This window comes from Fistularia commersonii, chromosome 14 (genome assembly GCF_037954325.1).
Source record: "Fistularia commersonii isolate RoL2024-O1a breed Wild chromosome 14, RoL_Fcom_v1.0, whole genome shotgun sequence".
NCBI lineage: Eukaryota > Metazoa > Chordata > Actinopteri > Syngnathiformes > Fistulariidae > Fistularia > Fistularia commersonii.
The window spans coordinates 5,154,965-5,181,748 of NC_141297.1; the positions used below are offsets into that span (position 1 = coordinate 5,154,965).

The 26,784-nt window shown below is 43.6% G+C and overlaps 2 protein-coding genes across 2 annotated transcripts in view; both read left to right on the top strand.

Annotated features, from left to right (window-relative positions):
- Positions 1-26,784, top strand: part of LOC147227019 (uncharacterized) — a 65,431-nt gene that overhangs the window by 28,014 nt on the left and 10,633 nt on the right. The window contains exons 17-22 of the mRNA XM_086159986.1: positions 14,969-15,142; positions 15,295-15,468; positions 15,674-15,847; positions 16,051-16,224; positions 17,233-17,406; positions 17,511-17,684. Coding sequence (XP_086016112.1) covers positions 14,969-15,142; positions 15,295-15,468; positions 15,674-15,847; positions 16,051-16,224; positions 17,233-17,406; positions 17,511-17,684 — 1,044 coding nt within the window. The remainder of the gene's footprint in view (positions 1-14,968; positions 15,143-15,294; positions 15,469-15,673; positions 15,848-16,050; positions 16,225-17,232; positions 17,407-17,510; positions 17,685-26,784) is intronic.
- On the top strand, positions 18,278-19,786 carry LOC147227020 (neoverrucotoxin subunit alpha-like). The gene is made up of 3 exons (XM_086159958.1): positions 18,278-18,282; positions 18,483-18,529; positions 18,761-19,786. Exons 1-3 carry the CDS (start codon positions 18,278-18,280, stop codon positions 19,273-19,275), a joined length of 567 nt encoding a protein of 188 aa, XP_086016084.1. The 3' UTR covers positions 19,276-19,786.

Genomic DNA, 26,784 nt, shown 5'->3' on the forward strand with positions numbered 1-26,784 from the left:
ATCTCCAACTTGAGCAGTTATGTACTTAAAACTCCCCAAAGAGAAGAAATCAAGTCCAGTTGGCTCATTGAGATTTGAGATCATTGAGATTACTGAGATCCTCCATAGATCTTCTGACCGTTGTCATGGAGGTACCTGTAGACATTCCTGCTGGAGCAGCAAAGTGCTGCCATGAGGTTTAACATCACAACAGCAGAGATGAAATAAAGGAAAACCGTAAGGTGTATCTGAAAGAAAATGCACACACAAACAAACAATATAAATGTTTTGGCTGTTTTCCCAATTATTTACCGACTTCCCTTTTCCAGTGAAATATTTAACTGAAAGTTACACTGTGCATCTGCCACCATTATTAAACATATACAGATGAACTTGTGACGCTGCAAGTTTACTCATGGCAAGAACATGGTGCAACTACATACTCAAATCCAGAATTCCCAAAAGAAAGGAACATTTGAAATTGAGCCAGAGAGTGATTTTTGAGAAAACAAACTGTTGCAGTAAAAACAAAAAAAAAAAAAATTGAGAAGAAATTAGACTAAAAATATTTATTTTAGTGATGATGCTGATGCTAGCACAAGAGTCTGAGCTTCAAGTCAGGGCAGACTTAGCTCTTTCCCGGAGGCGTAAACAACTATAGTTTTCCTGCTGTCGTCCATGAATTGAAAACCTTGAGACTGAGGGTTTTACTCCATGACTGTAGAGGCTCTGGGTTGTCATGGATTCACGAAGCTCCTCCCCTGGACTCTGGTTGCAGCTCTCACCTTGAAGCTGCTGTTCATCCCAGACAATTTTATCCATAGCCTACATGCTGGAAGGTATCACCTCTTGGGTGTCTGGGAACTCAGACATTTGAGCAGAAGGAGGCATATCCAGTCTCTTCAGGAATGGCAGCATTGTGAGCTACATTCAAGGTACAAACACACAATTTCTTCAGCGTCTTGTGTTCTTTTCTTCCTGATGTTGCTGTTACTTGGGATCGCCACATCCACCACTATGGCTGTTGTCAGAGCCATGAACTGATTTATGGATAATGATAATAATGAACTGATATTGATTATTGTATTCTTGTTTTTATTACTATTTTGTCTTGGTTACATTTTATTTTGATAAACTGATTTGTGCTGATGATGCACTCTGCTCCCCTTGATTTTGGAGCTCTTTCAAGAGAAATTTTGGATTTTGACAAGAATTAACCATGATTTGGATGACGGACAACCTCCACAGACAATATTCAACAGTATTTTCTGTGCAAACGTTTACCATATTTTGCGGACCATAAAGTGCAATATCAATGAACGGGTCTATTTTCATACATAAGGCGCACCGCGTTACAAGGCGCGTAATAAAACATATGGTATATAAAGCGAAACAAAACAGTCAGTTTAGTCGAACTTTATTCATCCCCGGACAAACCCAACCTCCAAAAACTCATTTCGTGGAGATCTTGTGCAGCCCCCCCCACACACACACACACACAAACATACATGCACACAACAGAGGGTCACTTAACTTCGCCAATATTTTATTGGTCATTTTATTTACAAGTCATTTGTTTTAAATAGAACAAATGCAAATGCTGCTTGCTTTGCAGACTTGAACAACTTCCCTGACTCTTCAATGTCCGAGCACTCAGTGTGAATTCATTTGTTGATTGTACAAGACATCAGGTTGCAAACAGTACACCACGCCACACTGTCATTGTTTTTCACCCGTATGAGTTTGTGTAATGGGAGGTGTAGTGGGTTTTATATGTTTGGTTTTTGGAGCAGCTGCTTCTGCCATCTCGCAGGCTGCACTGACTGAACTGACAACTTTGTTCCCCGAGAAAAAAAAAATAAAAGCCCGTCCTCACTGAAAGTTTATCGGTTTATTCATTTTATACCATCGCCTCAACTGTCGGGTTTATTTCCTAATAAGGACTTGTTTTACGCACTCTTGGAATTGTGGCACTTGGGGTGCCGGGCCGCGCCCCGGACAAAGCCGCGGGGTGCGTGATCGATTACGCGCGTGGGTGTGAGTGGAAGAGTAAAGAGTTTGGCATCCCTTTGTCATCACGTGATGCGCTCCCGCGGGCGAATATTAACACTACACGGGTTATCGATCTGCGATGCACCTCTCTTTATACTGCATGTCTGCTTAATAAGATGTTTTTTTTTTTTATAGCCATAAACTAATTATTGGGGGGTGGGTTTGTGAGAGTACAAAGACTAGACATCCCCCTCCCTTTTTTTGGTATTTAATTTGTTTTATTTCTTGAGTTAGTAACTTGCTCCTTTCCTCTCACTCAGACTGTTAGTGAGCATGTAGTTACCACATGACACCACAGGATGGCGTGTCATCGGCTGTGAGTAGTTTTTGCTGAGACCCGGCCCGCAGCAATGCTTTGGCGGGGGCCGAGTGATGGGAATTCCGGCTCTTTTTCGAGAACCGGCTCTTTCGGCTCAGCTCACTAAAAAGAGCCGGCTCTTCAGATTTTTTTGTTGCTTTAATCGATATATTACCAATAATAATGTAACAATAATTAATAATTAATAAAAAAAGTATGATAGTAGCCTTTATTTTTTCGCTCTACAGTGAACTTTTAACTAATTTAAACTTTTTTATACTAAGTCAAGCAACACAGAATCCCTGAAAAACACACAACACAACAAATTGTAAATTAAAAATATTTACTTTTCAGTGCAACAACAAATAAACTATGAAATGCAAGAATAAACTTTTAGCTTTATATACGTAACAAATTTAAAGTGAAACAACAGCACAGAATCCCTGAAAAAATGCAAAACAACAAAATATAAATTAAAAATATTAACTCTTCAGTGCTATAAATAAACTAGAAAATACAACAACTTTTAACTATTTACAATTCAACTTTTAACCAATTTAGACTGAAACAACACAGGACCCCTGAAAAACACGCAAAAAATATAAATTAAAATGTGTAAAACAACAAGAAAAAGATCAGCAGTCCCTACTGAAGAATGGCATTTAGAAACACCAAGTGCAGACACAGAGGCGACACCACGCATATTGACCAACCACGTGCGCCTTCAAGAGCAAAAAAGCGTCTCGAAGGGAGCCGGCTCCTGACTGGTGGGGAGCCGGCTCCCGTCGTTCACTTCCAAGAGCCGGATCATAGAGTCGTTACGTTCGCGAACGACACATCACTACACAGCATTAGTGCAGTGCTGTGTCGGTGGCAAAGAGTGTGGACGCTAATAATGTGGCTCATGTCTGTGTTTACAGCGGACAGGAATAAAACCTACACACTTGACTCATCATTGTTCACGTGTGCAACAAATTTGGTGGCCCGTACGGGAATCAGCGGTGCTGCTGATCACAGTGCAGACAAGATGGAGTTGGAGAAACTGCAAGATGAGCTTAGTGAGGTCCTGCTGCAGCTAAGGTTCGACCAACTACGGGAGGTTTGTTTTCTAGCTAAGATCCCCACAGAAAAGCTGAAAAAGAAGCACTCGCTGATCAGAGCTATAAGTGAAACAATTGAAACAGTTACTGAAAAGGAAGATGAGGATGTTTCATGTGTCTTTCTGGAAGGATTAATTAAAAAGGCAAGAGAACTGAAAGAAAGTGATGACCATTCAGATAATGAGGACGGTGTAAGTCAAGGCGCTGTTGCTTTGACCAGTCTGCAGGAGCAGTATGCAGCTTTACAGCTAAGTTTCCAAACTGCAACTAGGAAGTTGGAGGAAGAAATGGCACAGCTGACTCAGAAGATGCTTCCAAAGAACCAGGCCATCGTCCAAGCTTAAACCTCACTGCTTTACCAGCAGTGCAGCCACCTGAACTGACCATCCGCAGAGAGTTTAGGATTGATGGCCAAATTGGAGAACGAGGACAAAAAGACAAGCTTTCATCCTCAAACTTGATTCATCAAATTGAAATAGGACTGAAAAGAAATCACAGTGAAGCTGAAATTATTGAAGCCGTTGTCCGAGCCATCAGTCCTGGTTTAAGCCTTCGTGACATGTTAGAGATCAAAACAGACCTCACACTCCAACAACTTCGCACCATCCTGAGGGGACATTACAAGGAGGACAGTGCGACTGATCTTTATCATCGTCTGATAAATATCACTCAAGAAAGTAATGAGTCCCCACAGAATTTTCTGTTCAGGACGACAGAGCTGAAGGAGAGACTTCTAGCCTCATCCAAAGAGTCAGGTACAGATAAACAGTATAGTGCCGAACTAATACAGAAACAGTTCTTGCGGGCTGTGTCCCCCGACCATTTCAACAGCTGTAGCAGGGATGAGGTGAGGACGTCAGTGGGGCAAATTCCAAAAGCAGACCTAAGACAGGCTCAGCAGGAGGACCCTGTAATCGGTGAAGTGCTTAAGTATGTCACCACCAACCGCTGGCCAAAAAGTGGAAAACAAGCCCGCAATAAGGGGATAGCTGTCTTATTTTGATGAGTAAACCAATCAGGATGCTCTGTGTTTAACTCGCACTATGAACAGGCACACACGCACAGTTCCACACGCACACATAGTCTCTCTCACTCTCAGTCGTGTGTGACAGCGGACACCTGAAGTGAGTGTGAAGTTGGAACAATGTTGTCTTCCAGCTCTACATAATTACTGTTCCAACATTGTCTGACATTGTGGTTTTGAGATACATCTTGTGATGCAGATTCTTGGACACATCATCAGTGATAGTACCTGGGGTCACAGGGGGTTTTGGGTCTTTCAACTTCAGACCCCCTCACCCAGGCGACCCAGCCGGGGGTGATCAGTTCCCGACCTGTGTCCAAGAAGCGCTCCTCCACGCTTTGTCCCTCTGGATCCAGAGCCATCTGGATGCCTTCTCAGCGGCCTCTGACGCTGAACAGATGGCTCTCCTTTTGCGTGCCCCTGTGACGCCCAGGAGACTGTAGGCCCTGCAGAGAGACCTCCCCGCAAAGCCCCTTCCCCCGACTTCAATGGGCAAGCATTGTGCATGCCGCCCCCTGTTGCGGCAGTCTTCCACCAGCTCAGCATACTTTTCTTTCTTTCTTCTGCTGGCTTCCTCCATTCTCTCCTCCCAGGGCACAGTCAGCTCTAACATGATGACCTGCTTGGAGGACTCTGAATGTAAGACGATGTCTGGTCTTAGGCGGGTTTCTATAATGTCCTCAGGGAACCTAAGCTGTTTGCAGAGGTCCGCCCTTAGCCGCCAGTCCTTCGCAGTTCCCAGAAGTCCTGTTTGGGTCTTTGGAAGGGGAGGAGGTTGCTCCCCGGCTCTGATGAATGTCACGCCCTGCCTCTGTGGCTGGAAGCGCTTGCTGTGGTCAATGGCAGAGTGGATGGACTCAGCAATTGCCTTAAGCACCTGGTCGTGGCGCCAACGATAGCGACCTTCTACAAGTGCTTTCGGACAGCAGCTGAGGATGTGCTCCAGAGTTCCTCTTCCCTGGCACAATGTGCATGATGGCGTTTCAACCTTGCCCCAAAGGAAGAGGTTTGACAGGCAGGGCAAGACATCATAGACCGACTGAATGAGGAATTTTATGCGGAGTGGTTCAGCCCTCCACAACTCCGTCCACGAGATCTTCCTGTCCATGACTTCCTCCCATCTAGTCCATGCACCTTGCTGCCTTAGCCCAACCCACTGGCTCGCACGCTGCTCTTCGACACCAGCCCGCACCTCGAATTGGACCTGGTCCCGCCTTTCCTTGCCCTTGCGCTTCCTGCGGTGCGTAGTCGGAATAGTTCCCAGGCCTGCCCGACCAGTTGCCACGGACCCCGCAAGCTCCTTGTGGAACAACCGAGCTTCTGCCTGGTCCACCGCCTCTTGCGCCTTCCATCTTCTGCCTGTCCTCACCACGATGCCGGCTTGAGCAACCTTTGGGTCCTTCGATTCGATTCTATATTCAACCAAGGACCGACTTTAATACAAAGTCCCCGTGTCAGGGACTTCGTCCCTGTGTCAGGGACTCTCTCTCACACGCACTTCAAGTGTGTGTGTGTGAGAGAGAGAGAGAGAGTCCAGGTGCAGCACCCAAAAGGAAAAAAACAGCGTCATCAAATCGAAACTGAAAGGTTTTTTGGTTTGTTTATCCTCTCCGGCGCTTCGTTGCTAAGGGTATGAGTGGACTACCAGTCTCCAGTCTTCTCCGTCTTGTCACATCTCTGCGGTGAGTGTCTCCCTGCAGGAGGACGTGAAGTCGGAACGCCGGAAACGGAGAACAAGAAGAGAGAACTCTTCTACAACTTGTGCCTCTAGATTAGATCTTTTACCTTCTCCAAATCGAAAAAAGCGTTTATTTCATGATTCGTCTGTGTTTATGTATTCAAGATGTTTTCCTTTCTAATTCTGTTTCCCAAGATATTTGGCCTTTTGCTTGAGTCTCGAGGAGATAACATTGAATTCGACCCATCTGGCATCACCACACCGTGGCACTGAGTGTGGGTAGGAAAAGCTATCAAGAAATCCTGAGCTGGTGATTAACAAAGCCAACAGTCTCTGTCATGGAGTTTCCACGTTCTGCCCTCCCGTCATGCCAAAACAGGACCAAAGATCAGTTTGTTCATTTACAGACACAGACCAGGGAGAGTGTAGGCTTCATTGAAAATTCACCTTCATGGGAAAACACCGAGACCGATGGGGAGTGACAAACACACACACACACACACACACACACACACACACACACACACACACCTGAGATTCAAGTGAATTGATGGGTGAAAAATTCTGTTCTCAAATTAATAATGCCTAATGCCTTTTACATAGCATAGACCAGTGGTTCCCAAACTACCGCCTGGGGGCCGGATACGGCCCACCTCCACATTTTGCCTGGCCCCTGAACAATACCAGAGATGCATTATGATTTTTTTTTTTCAGTCTGGCCACGTAATCGTGACTTGTACATGCATAGAACGTAACATTCTATCCCACCCTTCTGCAGTCTGTGCCTTATCTGAAACCCCTCCCTCAAAAAAAAAAAAAAAAATCCTGGACAAAACACTGTCAAATAACACGGAATAACGGCAAAAAGATTAGGTAAGAGAAAAATAGATTCAGAATGCAGGGTGTTTAACCTGGTAGGTGTTTTTAACTTGGGAGGTGTTGGTATCAGTTGGCTTTCATAGCCTGCTTGCTTTTGGGTTTTCACAGTGAATTTGATATGAGAGAGCTGCAAACAGTTGTGTCTACAAGAAAGTTAATGTTCCTTGGTCTTTTTATCTGTGAAAACTTGAAAAGGGTTATTTGGTTATTATTTATTTTATAAATAGTGTTATTTATTTCATAAATAATGTTATTATTTCTGGAAAACAATAAATGTTTCCATTTAGACACCTCTGCGACCGTCACACTTTTTGTTACAAACTGGCCCGGCCCCCCGTCAGAGAAGGGAAAAGTTATTTGGCCCTCGCAGGAAAAAGTTTGGGGACCCCTGGTATAGACGCTGTTTATTATTATTATTATTGCTATTATTTATGATTATGGCTGCAAAGAATCAAAACCAAGATTAGGTGAGATTTAAATGTCTTTTTCCTATAAGTATTATTGAAAAAGTCCAAACACCTTTTTGGAGTGTGTGTGTGTGTGTGTGTGTGTGTGTGTGTGTGTGTGTGTGTGTGTGTGTGTGCGTGGGTGCGTATGTGCGTGTGTGTGTGTGTGTTTGAAAGCTCGAGTCCTTAAATGAGTTTAAGGTCCAAAAAGAGGATTAAGCTGGCATGACATTTCTGTCAGTCATTACATGCATGTCGTTGTTGAAGATACAGTTTGTGTGCGCGCCTGTGTGAGAATGCTGAAGGCCAAACAACATTTTAGGATTCAAGGAACTTTTATTGTCATACCAACACAGCTTATGTGGTATTTAAATCTGTACAAGTGTCTTGTTCGAGAAAAAAAAAAGAAAAAAAATCAAATGAAGACCAAAAAAGGGAAAAACATGAGCAAAAAGTGAACATGTAAACAAGTAAGAGGGACAATTTAGTAAGGCTGCACTAAATTTACCTGTGAAGGAAAGAGGGTAGTTTTGTGTTATTGCACCTGTTATAGTGAAATATTGCAACTTGATTGTTTACAGTCTCTGTAGTGCAGGTCGAGAGAGAGAGAGAGGCTGTATGTGTGTGTGTGTGAGAGAGAGAGAGAGAGCGAGTGTGTATGTGTGTTTATTGCTCTGAATGCTCCTCAACCTCTGGCTTGACAGGAGCGTCTGAAACGGTCCGTGTGTGAGAAGTGTGGCGTCCTCCATGATGCGTAGTGCTCTACCTCTGCATCGTGATGTGTAAAGGTCTGAGGTGGTGGGAAGGCTGATCTTCACCCAGTGGTAGAAGCTCTTCAGGACCAGGCTCCTAAGTCCTCCTCTCCGCAGCTTCCTGAGTAAGTAGAGGCGCTGGTTGGCCTTCCTGACCACCCAGGAAGTGTTTGTGTGCATACCCAGGCACCTGCAGGTGGAGACGGTTTCCACAGCTACTCCTTCGATGTGCAGGGGAGGGGAGGGCGCTTTTCGCTTCTGAAATCTACAACCATCTCCTTTGTTTTCTTTGCATTGATGCCAGCGGTGGGCTGTCAGGGCCTGCAAACCCTTCTCTGTTGGCCTAAAAAAATATCTGAATCACAAACGCTAATTATATTTTGTCCATGAATACTTATCAAATAATTCCAAATGGTCTGTTCACTTCCTTTCATAGCTTTTCTCCTGGTTGTCACCTCCAGACATGCATTTTCATATTAAAGCATTTAACCAATCACATATCAGTCATAATCTGTTGCCAGGCAGGGTTAAAGTCAAAGGAATGTGCCTGGGGGGGGCTGCACAATCGGTTCTGCAAGCCCTTTACGCAAAAACTCTCCAACTTCCGAGAAAAAGAAAGAGTGTGTGTGTGTAGTAGCGTTTTTATCACACAGAAAACAAGCATCAACATAGACCTCAACAGCCGTGACTCGCCACAATATATATGTTGAACAGCGACAATACTCTTCAAGTGTGTGTGCGTGAGAGAGAGAGAGATGGACACTGACTCGGAGCAGCAGCCAAACGGAAAAAAACGCTTAAGCAAAACGAAAGTGAAAGGCTTCTTCTTTGCTGGCTCTCTCCAGCATTTCGTTTCAACGGCTGGTAGTCGTTTGCGCGGACTACCAGTCTCCGGTCTTCTCCGTCTGGTCTCATCTCTCCGGTAAGTGTCTCCCTGCAGGAGGACGTCCTGCGTTTCAAACGCCGTTATGAAGTCGGAATGCTGGAAACTGTGAACAAGCAGAGGGAACTCTTCTACAACTTGTTGTGTCTCTCGATCAGATCTTTTACCTTCTCCAAATGGAACGAAGCATTTATTTCATGATTCGACTGTGTTTATATATTCAAGATGTTTTCCTTTCACATTCTATTTCCCAGGATATTTGGCCTTTTGCTTGAGTCACGAGGAGTTTACATCGAATTCGACCCATGTGGTACACCAGACCTCTGCGTGGCACTGATTGTGGGTAAGAAAAAGGATCAAGAAAACCTGAGGTGGGGATTAAAAAAGCCAACAGTCTCTGTTAAGGAGCTTCCGCGTTCTGCCCTCCCGTCGTGCACAAACAGGACCAAAGATCAGTTTTTCCATTTACAGACACAGACCAGGGAGAGTGTAGGCCTCATTGAAAATGCACCTTCATGAGGAAACACCGAGACCGATGGGGAGGGGCAAACTCTCACACACGCACATGCGCGCGCACACACACCCGAGAAGAGCAGTGGTTCAAGTGACTTAATGAGTGAAAAATTCCATTCTCAAATTAATAATGCTTAAAAAGGCATGGCAGTGATTTTAGATGGTATCAATGCTATTTATTATTATTATTATCGTTGTTATTATTATTATTGCTGAAATGTAATAATAGACAACAACCAGCAGATGGTGGCAAAGCAGGACAAGTCATCTATTTATTGCCTGCAGACCCATATTTTTAAGTTGCTCACTTGTCTGGCTCCTTTCTTCAGGAGGATTCTTAGATATTATTTATAAAGGTGGGGAGTTGGTCTTTTATCTGCAAAGGTTTTGGGTGCAGCATGTTGAAATGACAAAGGAATACTGTGTGCATGTTAACTTGCTCTTCGTCCGGACCGAGCAAGAAGTGGTGATTACTTTCATTGGCTCCAGGAGCAAATATCCAGGTCTTGGAGGAGTTTGGAGAGGCCACGGTGAAGGACTCTTGGGTGGGCGAGAGAAAGTTCGAGGAAACTGTCATAAGATGGAGGCAAAAGGAGCAGGGCAAGATGTTTGCAGGTGTGGAAGAACTGTTGAACACAGCTTGGGACATTATTGGGTGGCAGAAGGAGCACTTTGAGGACCTCCTTCAGATGGTCAGAAAGAATCTCAGTAGCTTCTGCACTCCCACAATTATCACAATGACGGATCTGCTGGTGCACATTTGGATGGATGAGGTGGAGGAGAGCAGGTTGGAGGAGCAAAGATTGAAGCTGTTTTATGTTTAGTGGTTTAATGGTTTTGTGTGTGTGTGTGTGTGTGTGTGTGTGTGTGTGTGTGTGTGTGTGTGTGTGTGTGTGTGTGTGTGCGTGCGTATAGATTCTGGGATGAATGAGTGTGAGCACAGAGAGGGGGAAGTCGCTCCATCTAAAATCGCTCTGCATGGAGACGATGATGTCCAGACTGAGGCTCAGAGGTGAGAGGATGATCTCCAACTGTCTGTGACTGATCTCCATGTCAGAGTTCATCATTATTCACCCTCTCACTTCTGTGTGTTGAAGTCCTGAGCAGCAGCTCAGACCTGGACCCGGATCTGGACCCAGTTGTGTGTCCCTCAGAAGTGACCGTTCGATGGACCGGCCATTAGACTTCAAAGGTGGACGTTCCACTGATCAAAGGTCAGATCTAAAAACCTAAATTTCTCGACCTCCAGACAAACTGCCTTCTATGTTTTGTTCTGTATTTTATGATATGTATATTACTAACTCTGTCATGATCTTATGACTGTTTATCACTCATGTTGCAATTTTCAATTTCAAATGCAATTTCTGACTGTTAGAGAGTAACTCTAATTCGGACGAGTCTAAGTTGAAGCCTGTAAAGAGGAGACTGAGGTTATCACAAGAAATAACACAGACAAGTGACAGAACTTTTATTGCATGAAAGTGTATTGGTGCTGTTGACAATATCGTATACAGGGAGAGGGTAATCCCTGTTTACATTCAGGTGGGTAGGTTCCTATTCAGGGGGTAGGTTCCCATTTGCTTTGCAGTCATTTGGCAGACGCTTTCATCCAAAGCGACTTACAGTGGAGGAGCCTTGGATTGAACCCAGGACCTCATGCATACGCTCTACCATTGAGCTGCAGCACCTTTATTCTGATATGAATTTTCGATCATGGGTGTAGGTTCCTGTTTAAGGACAAAGGCCATTTGTGCTCACACGTCTGGCTGTCTTCATGTGAGTAGTCGAAATAACATAGCTATGAATATAGAGAGAAAACTCTAACACCGACCAATTTGCATTTCATCCAATGGATCCATGTAGAAAAATATGACATACGTTACAGGACAGGTCCTGCCCTTTTCGTCACCTGGCGCCCCCTGTTGTCCAGAGAGTGATGTTACATTCTGTGGAAAGATTAGTTACATTTGGCACAAAGAATGTTTCAAATTGGTTGAAGTGTTTAAGCCTTCAGTGGTTAGATTTGAGAACACACTTCCTTTCACTCTGTGAGAGTCTTATTCATGGTCCCCATCTTTTCCCCTCAGAGGTGATCAGCTGGAGTCAGATGTTCTCAGTGGTCCGTCTGTCCAGCAGCATCAAACACACCTGGACTCTGTACTTATGGTATGTAAATGTACAAACACCACTGTCAAGCAGAGCTACTCAAGTGACCTTCTGGTCCCAACAGTGTCAGTGCTGTACTCTGTAGACCCCAAGGGTTTTCAGTGGACCACAAAAGATCTGATGGTTTTTCTACTGCTCATGTTGACCTTCAACCCTGTTCCAGCTGCTGGAGGAGAACATGATCAGCTTCGTGAGGAAGGAGATGAAGAGAGTCCAGAGGCTCCTGACTACAGATTACCCAGAGAGCTACTGGAGTCAGACTGAGGACGACGAGGTGCTGGTGGGTGAAGATGAAGAGAAGAGGAAGAGCAGCAGGGAGGCGTTTCTGAAGATCACACTGCACCTCCTGAGGAGAATGAAGGAGGAGGAGCTGGCTGATCGTCTGCAGAGCAGTAAGACTGGAGATTCACCTCATCTCCATTTCAAGTATTTAGATTGTCTCTGAAACCTGGAGACATCTGGACTGGCTTCAGGTCACCTGGGGATGCTTCAGCTCTCATCAGAAAGACTGGTCCACTTTTATTTAGAATGTTAGAGAAAAACATCAGTGACTAATAACACATTTTATTATCAGTCTCCAAACCTGATCTTGTGACACTGGACCTGTTTTATTTGGTTCTGATCAGTTCCAGTTTGTTGTTCATCATGGTTTCATCTGAGATTCTTCATCCAAGATGAAGTCATCTGACTGTCCATTTATCCATCTCCTGGAAAGGTTGAGTCTCTGCTTGTTCACAAAGTATTTATTAGCTTTTGTCACACATTCAGCTTTATCTTTTGGCCTTACAATCATCTCCAGGTCACTCGTTGTAGGCCCAGAGCTTCACACCAGTTCAGTTGTCCTTATATGACATGCGGATTCCAAGAAGTGAATGACAGAGAATCACCACAATGACTCTTTCGTCTCCAGGAACTCGTGCTGCTCAGTGTCAACATGAGCTGAAGTGCAGACTGCAGAAGAACTTTCAGTCTATCTTCGAGGGGATCACCAGAGCAGGAAACTCAACTCTTCTCAATGACATCTTCACAGAGCTCTACATGACAGAGGGAGGGGCTGCAGGGGTCAACAATGAACATGAGGTCAGACAGATTGAAGCAGCATCCAGGAAGTCAACCAGACCAGAAACAACCATCAGACGAGAAGACATTTTTAAAGGCTCACCTGGAAGATATGGACCAATCAGAACAGTGCTGACAAAGGGAGTGGCTGGTATTGGGAAAACAGTCCTAACACAGAAGTTCACTCTGGACTGGGCTGAAGACAAAGCCAACCAGGACATACAGTTCCTGTTTCCATTCACCTTCAGAGAGCTGAATGTTCTGAAAGGGAAAAAGTACAGCTTGGTGGACCTTGTTCATCTCTTCTTCACTGAAACCAAAGAAGCAGGAATCTGCCGTTTTGAAGAATATCAGGTTGCCTTCATCTTAGACGGTCTGGATGAGTGTCGACTTCCTCTGGACTTCATCAACAACAAGATCCTGACTGATGTTACAGAGTCCGCCTCAGTGGATGTGCTGCTGACCAATCTCATCAGGGGGAATCTGCTTCCCTCTGCTCGCCTCTGGATCACCACAAGACCTGCAGCGGCCAATCAAATCCCTCCGCAGTGTGTTGGCATGGTGACAGAGGTCAGAGGATTCACAGACCTCCAGAAGGAAGAGTACTTCAGGAAGAGATTCAGAGATGCAGAGCAGGCCCAAAGAGTCATGAAACACATCAAGACCTCCAGAAGTGTCCACATCATGTGCCACATCCCAGTCTTCTGCTGGATCACTGCCACAGTTCTGGAGGACGTGTTGAAGACCAGAGAGGGAGGAGAGCTGCCCAGGACCCTGACTGAGATGTACATCTATTTCCTTGTTGTTCAGGTCAAACTGATGAACGCCAAGTTGAATCAAGGACCTTCTACAGATCCACACTGGAATCCAGAGAGCAAACGGATGATCTTGTCTTTAGGAAAACTGGCTTTTGAGCAGCTGCAGAAAGGCAACCTGATCTTCTATGAATCAGACCTGACAGAGTGTGACTTGGATATCAGTGCAGCCTCAGTGTACTCAGGAGTGTTCACACAGATCTTTAAAGAGGAGAGAGGACTCTACCAGGACAAGGTGTTCTGCTTTGTCCATCTCAGTGTTCAAGAGTTTCTTGCTGCTCTTCATGTCCATCAGACCTTCTTCAATTCCAGTGTCAATCTGCTCCCTAAAAAACAAACATCAAGGATGTTTGAAGTCTTTCAAAAGAGTTCAACTCAAACAGACTTCTATCAGACTGCTGTGGAGGAGGCATTACAGAGTCCAAATGGACACCTGGACTTGTTCCTTCGTTTCCTCCTTGGTCTTTCACTGAAGACCAATCAGAAACTCCTTGGATTGGTGACTCAGAAAGAACCTCTCTCAGGAACCAGTCAGGAAACAATTGGATTCATCAAGGAGAAGATCAGAAACAACTTGTCTCCAGAGAAATCCATCAATCTGTTCCACTGTTTGAATGAACTCAGAGATCATTCACTCGTGGAACAGATCCAACAGCAGCTGAGATCAGGATGTCTCTCAGTAGATCATCTTTCTCCTGCTCACTGGTCGGCTCTGGTCTTCATCCTACTCTCATCTGATGAAGATCTGGACGTGTTTGATCTGAAGAAATACTCTGCTTCAGAGGAGGCTCTTCTGAGGTTCATGCCAGTGGTCAAGGCTTCACGTAAATCTCAGTAAGTGGATGAAATGCTGAGTTTGTGAAGAATTTCAGTTTCCTTTTATAAATCCAAATGAATCCAAATATGAATAATCAAAGGCATTTGTTTTCCTGGTTGATTCTTTCATAGACTGAGTGACTGTAACCTGTCAGGGAGAAGTTGTGAACGTCTGTCTTCAGTTCTCAGCTCTCAGTCCTCCAGTCTGAGACACCTGGATCTGAGTTACAATAACCTGCAGGATTCAGGTCTAGAGGAGTTGTCTGATGGACTGAAGAGTCCACATTGTCACCTGGAGACTCTCAGGTCAGAATAAAAGTTGTCTGAAAATGTATAAAGTCTTCTTAATGAGGATTTTCCTGTGTCAAATACTTTTTAAAATAAGTTGCCACAAATTCATAGCTTTATATTCCAGCTATGTAACTCAGTGAATCAATATGCTATGTGAAATTCAATATTTGATTATTTTTGTGTCAAGTATAATTCTTCATTTATTGTATTCATTTAGACTGGATGGCTGTAACCTGTCAGAGGGAAGTTGTGAATGTCTGTCTTCAGTTCTCAGCTCTCAGTCCTCCAGTCTGAGACACCTGGATCTGAGTAACAACCGGCTGGAGGATTCAGGGATAAAGCTGCTGTGTGTCGGACTTCAGAGTCCCAATTGTCACCTGGAGACTCTCAGGTAAACATATTGCTACTTGAGAAACTGCCCTGAATCTAGTTCATGTTTTTCAACACAAAATGTAACGCAGTTTGTGCAGGAAAACCATAATTAAAAGAAACGAGAAAACTAACATTCCACAGTCTGGTATAATTATTTAAATATCTCTTCAGGTTGATGGGCTGTAACCTGTCAAAGGGAAGTTGTGAACATCTGTCCTCAGTTCTGAGCTCTCAGTCCTCCAGTCTGACAGAGCTGGATCTGAGTGACAACGACCTGCAGGATTCAGGTGTAAAGCAGTTGTCTGCTGGACTAGAGAGTCCTCATTGTCACCTGGAGATTCTCAGGTCAGAATAAAATTGTCTAAAAATGTATAAAGTATTCTTAATAAGGATTTTCCAGGGTCAAATACTTTTTAAAAAATGTTGTCACAAATTAATAGCTTTACATTCAACTTTCAAGTTACTCAAAATGATTCAATGCGCTATGTAAAATTCAATATTTGACTATTTTTATGTCAAGTATAATTCTTCATTTATTGTATTTATTCAGACTGAGTGGCTGTAACCTGTCAGAGAGAAGTTGTGAACGTCTGTCTTCAGTTCTCAGCTCTCAGTCCTCCAGTCTGAGACACCTGGATCTGAGTAACAACCAGCTGGAGGATTCAGGGATAAAGCTGCTGTGTGTCGGACTTCAGAGTCCACATTGTCACCTGGAGACTCTCAGGTCAGAATAAAATTTGTCTGAAAATGTATAAATTCTTCTTGATGAGGATTTTCCAGTATCAAATACTTTTTTAAAATAAGTTGCCACCAATTTGTAGCTTTATATTCAAGTTATGTTACTCAGTGATTCAATGTGCCATCTAAAATTCAATATTTGACTATTATCATGTGAAGTATAATTATTGATTTGTTGTATTTATTCAGACTGAGTGGCTGTAACCTGTCAGAGAGAAGTTGTAAACGTCTGTCTTCAGTTCTCAGCTCTCAGTCCTCCAGTCTGAGACACCTGGATCTGAGTTACAACCGGCTGGAAGATTCAGGGATAAAGCTGCTGTGTGTCGGACTTCAGAGTCCCAATTGTCACCTGGAGACTCTCAGGTAAACATATTGCTACTTGAGAAACTGAAAAGGGTCTTTGTGAAGACTATTATGGTAAATGGAATTGTATTCAAACTTCATATACACTTCTGATTCAAATTTTGCAACCTTAACATTTATAGGTTATACTGAATTTGCTGGTCAGTGATCTTTTTTTTTTTTCAAATGATGGATGGCAAAAGAAATAGAAAACTCTGAGGTCACTATATAGCGTTTTTTTTTTACATGACAAAGATTTTTCATGAGATTATTAGCCAGTGTCATATTTTGTTTAAAAAATCTCCAAATTATAATTATATTCAGAGTAACATTACTATAAGGCGATCAAATGAAAATGCTGTCTCTAATTTCTTGAAAGGTTTTGTTGGTGGTTCGCTGGCATGAATCTAACGTTACTAAATAACTTGTTGTACAAACAGCATTTCTCTCAGAGCACATTAGAATCAAGCAAAATGTTCTGGCTACAAAAATTGATCAAAGAAAGCCACGTTAAATACACAGGTTCCTCTGCTGCAACTCAACATCTTTTCAGTAGAACTGACACATTCAGGGAACTCATGCTGATGGAACCCTCTTCCCTTCCTCTTTCGTCTCGTCCCAGAAGCCCGAGTAGATTCACACAAACTGTCATCTGGAAATACCAACTATGGAGTCATTTGACAAGATTAACCAAGGAACGTAGCTGAAACAGGGCTGGGTCCTGGCTGAACAATTTGACAGATATCTTGATAGACTATCATAATCATGTCACCAATGACCTGAGACTGGAATAGTTCAGACAAAAAAAATATTAAAAAAAGTAGTTTAATGTGCCCATCTTGCTCAGGTCCAGGTGCCTGCAGAACAGATCGCTAGATAGACTATCATAATTGTCTCACCAGTGCCCTGAATCTAGTTCATGTTTTTCAACACAAAATGTAACGCAGTTTGTGCAGGAAAACTATAATTAAAAGAAACGGGAAAACTAACATTCCACAGTCTGGTATAATTATTTAAATATCTCTTCAGGTTGATGGACTGTAACCTGTCAAAGAAAAGTTGTGAACATCTGTCCTCAGTTCTCAGCTCTCAGTCCTCCAGTCTGACAGAGCTGGATCTGAGTCACAACGACCTGCAGGATTCAGGTGTAAAGCAATTGTCTGCTGGACTGGAGAGTCCTCATTGTCACCTGGAAACCCTCAAGTCAGTAAACACTTTATTTGAAGTATTTATTTTATCTCAAGGCTGCTCTATATTTTTCTATGATTATTCTCGTCACATGATGATATTCAATGTCTCCTTTCCAGTCTCTCAGGTTGTCTGATCACAGAAGAAGGTTGTTCTTCTCTGGCCTCAGCTCTGAACTCCAACCCGTCCCATCTGAGACAGCTGGACCTGAGCTTCAACCATCCAGGAGACTCAGGAGTGAAGCTGCTGTCTGCTGGACTGGAGGATCCACACTGGAGGCTGGAGACGCTCAGGTCGGAAATCAAGAACTTAAATACTGAATATGCATAAACATAAACCAACAGTTTTCAACAAGACTTAACATAAATATAGAAATATTTGATTTCAGATGTCTGACCGGTTCTCAGTCATCCAGGTCATGGTGAATTCTTATCAAAATCTTCTATTTGTGGCAACTGGACTTGAATTTCTTTACTTTAAGATGTTTCACCACTTGTCCACCTCATCATGCACCCTCTGAACAGCCAGGAAAGATTCACCACCAGAACCCCAGTAACTTCTGCATGAGCCTCAGTTCATGTGATCCAACAGGTTTCACTCCTTTAACTTTACCTTTTCACACTCCAATCCAGGTAATCCTAGAAAAGTTGCTCTTGTGTCCCAACGAACGGCAGCCACGTTAGCATAGAACACCCTTCGACCAAGTTTCGGAGTTTCTGCCGATCACCTCATACATTTAAATAACAAGCCACCATAACCTAGACCACCCAAAACCGTGGCAGTTAAATTTGCAAACTCTCCACAGGTCATTAGAACTGAAGAAGCCTCTCAGATGAAGTGTGAAACATCTTCCAGTGAAGAAATTCAAGTCCAGTAGCCATGTGAGATGCGGTTCTGGAATAGAATTTGCCCCCAATTCTTGAGTTTTACTTACCTGATCTAAATAAAAACACACTGCTGTGTTGATCCCTCACATCAGCAGGCCGTTGTTTGCAAAGCGGAAATAGTGGCTGTATTTAGGTTTCACCGCTCAAAAGGAGAAAACAAGTATTGAAAAACAGGAGATGAGATTCTTGTGTTTCTTCCTCCAGGGTGGACCATGGTGGAGAGCACAGGTTAAAACCTGGTGTGAGGAAGTGTAAGTGTGGATTTTCTCTTGATTCATGACAATTAAACACAATCAGCTTTGAGTGAAACACAGAGCTGATAGTTGAGGTGTTTCGTGGTTAAATCAGGGTTAACAGTAGATGACTGACAACCTGGACATCATGAGACTTTACAGAGAGTCACATCTCAGGGTATCAAGGAAAATTAATCCAAGAGATGATTCAAATGATTCATTATTTTTGTGTCTTATATTCTCTATCAGATTGGTGTGAACTCACATTGGACTCAAACACTGCAAACGGATGTCTGAAGCTGTCTGACAACAGGACAGTGACAGGCGTAGAAGAAGAACAACCATATCCTGATCATCCAGAGAGATTTGACTACTGGCCAATGTTGCTGTGTACAAATGGTTTGACTGGTCGCTGTTACTGGGAGGTGGAGTGGAGAGGACGTGTTCATGTAGCAGTGACTTACAGAGGAATCATAAGGAAAGGATTGTCGAGGCACATGTTTGGATGCAACGACCAGTCGTGGAATCTGCTCGTCTCTGCCAGTGGTTACAAAGTCCGTTACAATAACACAGTGACAACTATCTCGTCCCCTGTTGTCTCTAACAGAGTTGCAGTGTATGTAGACTGTCCTGGTGGCATTCTGTCCTTCTACAGCGTCTCTTCTGACAAACTGATTCACCTCCACACCTTCAACACCACATTTACCCAACCTCTTCATCCTGGGTTTAGAGTCGGTTGTGGTTCCTCAGTGTCTCTATGTTGATTGCAGGAGGGAGAGTCTTCACTCTGAACATCAGTCTTGTGACTCGGCTGTTAGGTCACAACACTCAGTAAGAATGCTGTCTTTTTCGGTATCTGGACCAGAACACATGCGGTTGTCAAGTTTAGCTAATGTTGTGTTGTATGTATCACTGAAGTGACAAAATTGAGGGCTTCCTTCTTATTTAATTTTAGAAAGTATAAACCATCAACTTCCTGGTAACATTATATCAAAATATTCATTTGACCATATGTTGATTTCGACTCTGGTGCTCGTGCAGGGATTTCTTTCCTTCATTTTTTAATAGTGTAATACAAAAGATTATGATATTGTCTATTCTAGACCACTATAGCACTCTATCAAAGTCAACTGTATTGTCAATACTGCCATATGTTTCACACATACAAAGGATTGAAACTGTGTTTCTTTAAGACCCACAGTGCATGGGTTATGTTCTGTTCTGTAAGAAAAGAACAAATAGCACCTATATTGTACAAATAAATATAACTTCATTGGATGATGTAACATAATAATGCACAGTTTTTTTATGGTCTAAGTTGAGATGGCTTGTTATGTTGCTATGAAACAAAAAAAAATATCTCAACTTGGACCAATCCCCACCTTGAGCAGTTATGTACTTAAAACTCCCCACAGAGAAGAAATCAAGTCCAGTTGCCTCGATAAGATTAGACAAGGATGAGCCTCGTACCCGTATTACTGAGATCCTCCATAGATCTTCTGACCGTTGTCATGGAGGTACCTGTAGACATTCCTGCTGGAGCAGCAAAGTGCTGCCATGTGGTTTAACATCACAACAGCAGAGATTAATCAAAGGAAAACCGTAAGGTGTATCTGGAAGAAAATGCACACACACACAAACAAACAATATAAATGTTTTGGCTGTTTTCCCAATTATTTACCAACTTCCTTTTTCCAGTGAAATATTTAATTGAAAGTTACACTGTGCATCTGCCACCATTATTAAACATTTACAGGAACAGATGAACTTGTGACGCTACAGGTTTACTCATGGCATGAACATGGTGCAACTACATACTCAAATCCAGAATTCCCAAAAGAAAGGAACATTTAAAATTGAGCCAGGGAGTGATTTTTGAGAAAACAAACTGTTGCAGTATAAAAAAAAACAAAAAATTGAGAAGAAATTAGACTAAAAAGATTTATTTTAGTGGTGATGCTGATGCTAGCACAAGAGTCTGAGCTTCAAGTCAGGGCAGACTTAACTCTTTCCAGGAGGCGTAAACAACTTTAGTTTTCCTGCTGTCGTCCATGAATTGAAAACCTTGAGTCTGAGGGTTTTACTCCATGACTGTAGATCAGGGGTGTCAAAGTCAAATACACGGAGGGCCAAAAAAACAAATTTGTTACAAGCCGAGGGCTGGACTAATTCAGTGTGTTTATTAAAACATGTTGAACTGACCGAACATAGCCTATTGAACCAAGACCTAAATGCATAAAAGAAATTGCATGCATTATAAATTGAAAATGCAATATCATGCTGCTCTATGATCATATCAATTACTGCTTTCAAATAGTAAAATGAGAAACTAAAAATAAATAAATAAAATCAGTTGTATTCTTTCTGATGGCTGCTATCTGCAATTAGTCCATTAACTGAAAAATAAATACATAAAATATAATAAATTAAAATACAAAAATCTATGGCACACAGACAAAACAATACCTTCTTCAAAGAAAAATCACAGGTTTTGTAGAAACAAATTTAAAAATTGAACTGAATTAAAAACTAAAAATACGTTCACGCTCCGTGACGCTCACTTGTCTGAGGCTGAGCCTGATACTTGGTGGCGTCTCATCTTTTGTACAAGTTCCATTATGTTCGGGGTCAGGCTCTGAGATGAGGAAATCCTCAGGATTGAGTGAAGGTGGTAATTCAGTAAGACGGCTCCTGTGTGATGTTTTGTTTGGCTTCGTCAAAGAGAACAGTTGTTCACACAGGTTTGTGCTGCCAAACATAGAGAGCGTCCGAGCTGGGGCATTGTGTCGGGGATGAAAACGTGCAAACTCAGCAGCACCCACTCTCATATTTTTCCTTCTGTGTGTCATTGCACTGGAGCTCAATCAACTCCATTTGTTGGTTCGATGGTGCACTTTCCACCTCAACTGCAAAAAGATCACCGAGCCGTACAAACCTGCTCCCTTCGGCTTCACAGTCAGCAAATCGGCGTCGGAAGTCGGCGGCAAGTATGTTGAGTTTATCGGCAAACCGTGCACTCGGGAACACGGCGGTAGAGAGAGTTTCTCTTTCATGGTCTGGCAGCTGTGAAAGTGGCTCAAGTTTTCTATCCGCATCTGCTGCCAAACTTTAGCCACATTAAGACGCACAGGTTTGCCTTTTACGTCCGTGAACATGTACTCTGCCTCCCATGGGCCTTGAAATCCCCTGTTCTCAGTGCCCACCTTTCGTTTAGCCATTTTTGGGGAGGAGGTAGCCGAAATTTGACACCTGCTCTGACTGCTGACGAAGAATGAAACCGAAGCCCGCTCGCTGCGCTGTAATGAGTTTGCGGGATACCGTTGCATTGTGGGGAATGTAGTATTGGTGAGGCCAAAACACCAGCAGGTTGCTGCGTGCCGGTTCTAATAATAATCAATTTCACCCCAGGGGCCAGAGATAATTTGTTCACGGGCCGGATCCGGCCCGCGGGCCTTGACTTTGACATATGTGTCCTAAATAAATAGTGTAGGATTTTTCTTTCCCCGACTATCACTCTTTACCAGAAGGTTCCTACAGATTTTCCTATGTTCAAGACTCCGAGAGAAGACCTCAAGACCACCTTCTTAATTGCAAGCTTTTTATTCCAAGTCTCTCTTACATTACAAGTATCAGATATATCTGGAGAGCCCGACGAGCGCACAGGAGCCCGCCTCGTGTGATCGCCCCCGATGCTCTGAAGTTCGGTCTTCTGCTGGCTTCCTTTATACCTAACTTGTTTACTCCGTACTTGCGTACTTGACCTCCGCGTGACCTGGCCGTGTGATCGCGTCTTCCTCTTTTGCGTCGGGCGATGTGTCGCATGTTGTTGTCTGTTGTCTCGTGCTCTGTCTTGTAACCTTTTCTTGACACCTCGCCCGCTTTCCCATCCGCTTTCATAAGCACACTTCGTTCCGCACTGTTGCAAGATTTTGCAGAACTGCAGAACTGCACGCATGTTGTCGCACGTATGCCACTCTTCCTATGTCTGTCTACATTGCTATACTTTACTTGGTGCACATTCATTCTGCTATATGTGTTACTTGTTTATACTGGTTAAGCTGCTTTTATACCCCATCAATAGGACATAGTCCATTTTTCTTTGAAAATTCTACACTCTTTATCTACTTTTCTCCGTTTTGATAACAACACTGGCTAATGAGGAAGTAGCGGGGAGGTCGAGAACAGGGTAGAAACAATGTCGTAACAAGTAGCAGATGGCGCGTTGATAACGTCTGCTGATTGGTCCGTCTCAGTGATGCGGCGTGTCTTCTACTCTGACCAAAATAGTGCGCCCACTAGTGGAAAATTCCTGAATTGCATTTAATTAAAAAAATTACATCCTTGTCTTTTATGCAATTTTTTCACTTTCAAGTTATCCTGCCGGCCTGACCGAACGTCCTTGCAGGCCGGTTCCGGCCCGCGGGCCGCATGTTTGGCACCCCTGCTTAAGACACTGCTTTGTGCCCACGGCCAGAGGTGCATCAGTGTTACAACAACCTCACTGCCTCACCCATCCACACGTGTCATGCCTTAACTCCATTGTCTACTTTTATCCTTGTTGGTCTCACTCAGAGTTGTTCACTCTGCCATATATGTATTTGTAGATGTCTTTTGCTATCTTTTAATTGTTTTCAAATTGTCTCCCTATTTATATTTATATTCATATTTATTGATACTACAACTGTCAAGCATCTATGACAAAAGAATTTCCCTATGGGGATCAATAAAGTATAATCTTATCTTAACATAGTAACTTGACAGAACAGGATGACTCTATTCTTTCTCTAACGTGGTCATGAAACCATGGTGATCGCCAATCCACTGGCACATGTTAAGCACAGTCCCTATGTTTTTGGAGGCGTCGTGTGGTTGACTGACTACACAACATCAAAACAAAAACTTGTTCCTAATTGGGAATCTGACCCTCCCTGATCAGAAAGTGAAATCAATCCATGCATTTTAGTTCATTTGTTTAAGCCCCAATTTACAAAGTTTATGAAGATTATTGTTTGCACATTCATTTAGATTATCATTTATTTTTTATGTCCCTGTTGAAATATCAGGATAAGAAATCATTTGAGTCCAGGTACTGACCATGTGTCCTTCCGATTGGTCAGTTGATGGCCAATCGGTAGGACACGTGGTCAGTGACAAAGAAGTTAAGCCGTGGAAAGGGGGATTTTAAAGTGAAGTGAAGAGATGCTGAAGAAATCCGCCTCTATCCTGTTGTCTCTCCAGCTTGAGATCAGTCTAACCACCACTCATCAAACCCACAGGTTACACTAATTTCACACCAGATATCAAGCGTGCAGGTAAGCCAGCATTGTTGGAGGTGAAAGCTTTTGAGGTGAAAGCTCAGGAGGCAGGGACCGCCTCCTGAACATGGAGGAACCTACTCTCATAGAATCTGAACTAACTTCCTACGTAAGTGTCAGGGTTTCACACCTGATCCCAATTTGTAATCGGTGCCAGCTGCAGCAGATGCCGCTAATCCCGCTATGCCGCTATGCCTGGGGCCGGGGGATTGTTGCTTGCAGAGCCCTGCCACGACCGGACCGCCACCCTGCCTGCCACCCTACCTGCCCGACGCCGACCCTACCCCGAGCCTGCATTCCTACCGGAGTGCCGTCTGCGTCCCGTCCCGTCTGCAACCCGTCCTGGTGAGACCCAGCCTCTGCAGTCCCGTCTGCGTCCCGTCCCGTCTGCAGTCCCGTCTGCGTCCCGTCCCGTCTGCAGTCCCGTCTGCGACCCGTCCCGTCTGCAGTCCCGTCTGCGACCCGTCCTGGTGAGACCCAGCCTCTGCAGTCCCGCCTGCATCCCGTCCTGCCATTTCAACGCAATAAAAGCGCTTTCAACCCATCCCTGCTCTGAAGTGTGGTTCCCCGCTCAAGTCCCCCCCAGCGGGACAGAATCCCCCGGCCTACATGGACTCGGGGAACCACACCCACCCAGGCCGGCTCCGTGGGGCGCCAGGAGGTGCCCATTAAGGGGGGGAACTGTCAGGGTTTCACACCTGATCCCGATTTGTAATCGGCGCCAGCTGCAGCAGATGCCGCTAATCAAGATCCCTAAAAGGGGCAGCGGCATGCTATGTGGCTCGCAGAGCCCTGCCACGACCGGACCTCATCACAGCCTGCCCGACACCTCTCCCTGGTTGCAGCCTGCCCGACACCGACCCTACCCCGAGCCTGCAACCCATCCCGTCCTGGTGAGACCCAGCCTCTGCAGTCCCGTCTTCAACCCGTCCGGCCATTTCAACGCAATAAAAGTGCTTTCAACCCATCCCTGCTCTGAAGTGTGGTTCCCCGCTCAAGTCCGCCCAAGCGGCACGTGACAGTAAGTCTCTACTCGTCTCTCTTGCAAACTTAAACTGTCTTTAAACACAGACATGTCAAAGGCGTTCTGCCTCTGGCCAAGAGGGAAGGGAATAAGTATGAGAGAAACATCGGAATCAGGTTTGTCTGGTTTTCACGTCACTCTGGAATCACATGAAAATCTAGATACCAAACACTGCAGGATTTGAAGGTATGTCTTCATTCCAAGAAGCCTCCAGGAGACAGCAGGGCCGCAAGAGAGAGAGAGCAGCATTTGGTCTCGACATGACAGGAGTTTTTGCAAGTCGACCCGGAGGGAGTTCAGCAGGTGAGAATCCTAGCAGAGAAATCTAAAAAAATGTCAGAACATGATCACTTGGATCACATTTTGATCTTTGGACTCTGGGGGACATCCTGGTTCTTCACAGGAAACGTTGTTTTAAAATAGTCTGTTTTTTCGTTAGCCGTCTTCGTAAACTACAGCTTGTCAAGGGTTCTTTCTAAGTGTTTTTAGTTTAATACTGTGATACTATGAATTACACAATGTGTTTTGGTGCTTAGTGTGTTTTTTAAAGCACAGTAATTGTATCCGGCTGAATCAGCCATTTCTTACAGAAATAAAATACATTTTAACCATGTACTGGTTTTGATTGGTTTGTCGTTGAAGACCAATTCAAATCTGCCCCTACTAAAGTATAGAAGAAGAAATGCCTTCATTGCCACATTCAGTTCTTTTGACCACACAAGGAACAGCACCAGGGAGCAGTTGGGGGTTCAGTGTGTAGCTCCACAACACTTTGACAGGCTAGGAGGAACCGGGAATCGAACCAGGAATGTTCAGGTCCAAGGACGACTGCTCAAACCCCCCTGAACCATGTTGCCTGATATATATATATATATATATATATATTCTAGGTGCCAGTTTGATCAAATCAAAATATGAATCCAGGAAGTGCCAGAACTGGTGCCACAGCATTCATTCACCCAGCTTAGTTTTGTTTTGACAGGTTGTGATGCAGGACAAAGGTTCTGAAGTATGAACTGTCAAAATAAAACAGGAAGTGAGGAGAGGAAGAAACAGAGACGGAAGATAACAGATGAAAAAGTGTAACAACAAATAAAATAAAGACTTTGCCATGAATGAGTGTGAGGACAGAGAGGAGGGAGTCCTTCCATCTAAAATTGCTCTGCATGGAGATGATGATGTCCGGACTGAAGCTCAGAGGTGAGAGGATGATCTCCAACTTTCTGTGACTGATCTCCATGTCAGAGCTCATCATTATTCACCCTCTCACTTCTGTGTGTTGAAGTCCTGAGCAGCAGCTCAGACCCGGATCAGGACCCAGTTGTGTGTCCCTCAGAAGTGACTGTTCGATGGACCGGCCAATATTATTCAAAACTGAATGTTCAACTGATCAAAGGTCAGATTTAAAAACCTAAATTTCTCGACCTCCAGACAAACTGCCTTCTATGTTTTGTTCTATATTCTATGATATGTATATTAACAACTCTGTCGTTATCTTATAACTGTTTATCACTCATTTTGCAATTTTCAAATACAAATTCTCCATTTCTGACCAGTTTGCATTTCATCCAATGGATCCGTGTGGAAAATGACATACTTTACAGGACGGAGCCTTCCCTTTTGGTTACCTGGTGTCCCCTGTTATCCAGAGACTGATGTTACATTCTGTGGAAAGATCTCTTACTTTTTGCGACAAAGGAATGATTGTATTGTTTCAAAATTGTTGAAATGTTTAAGCTTTCAGTGGTCAGATACATTTATTGTATTTACTGATGGAGTGATTCTATCAGGATGTAGAAGGAAATTTTGTGTCAGACAGTGAGGTGTAGGGATATTAGATTTTTTTCAAATTCCATGCAAAAAATTTTCAAATTTCATGCAAATTAAATTTTGTAACACAATTTTGTGGTTCATCAATTATGATCTTATTCGGC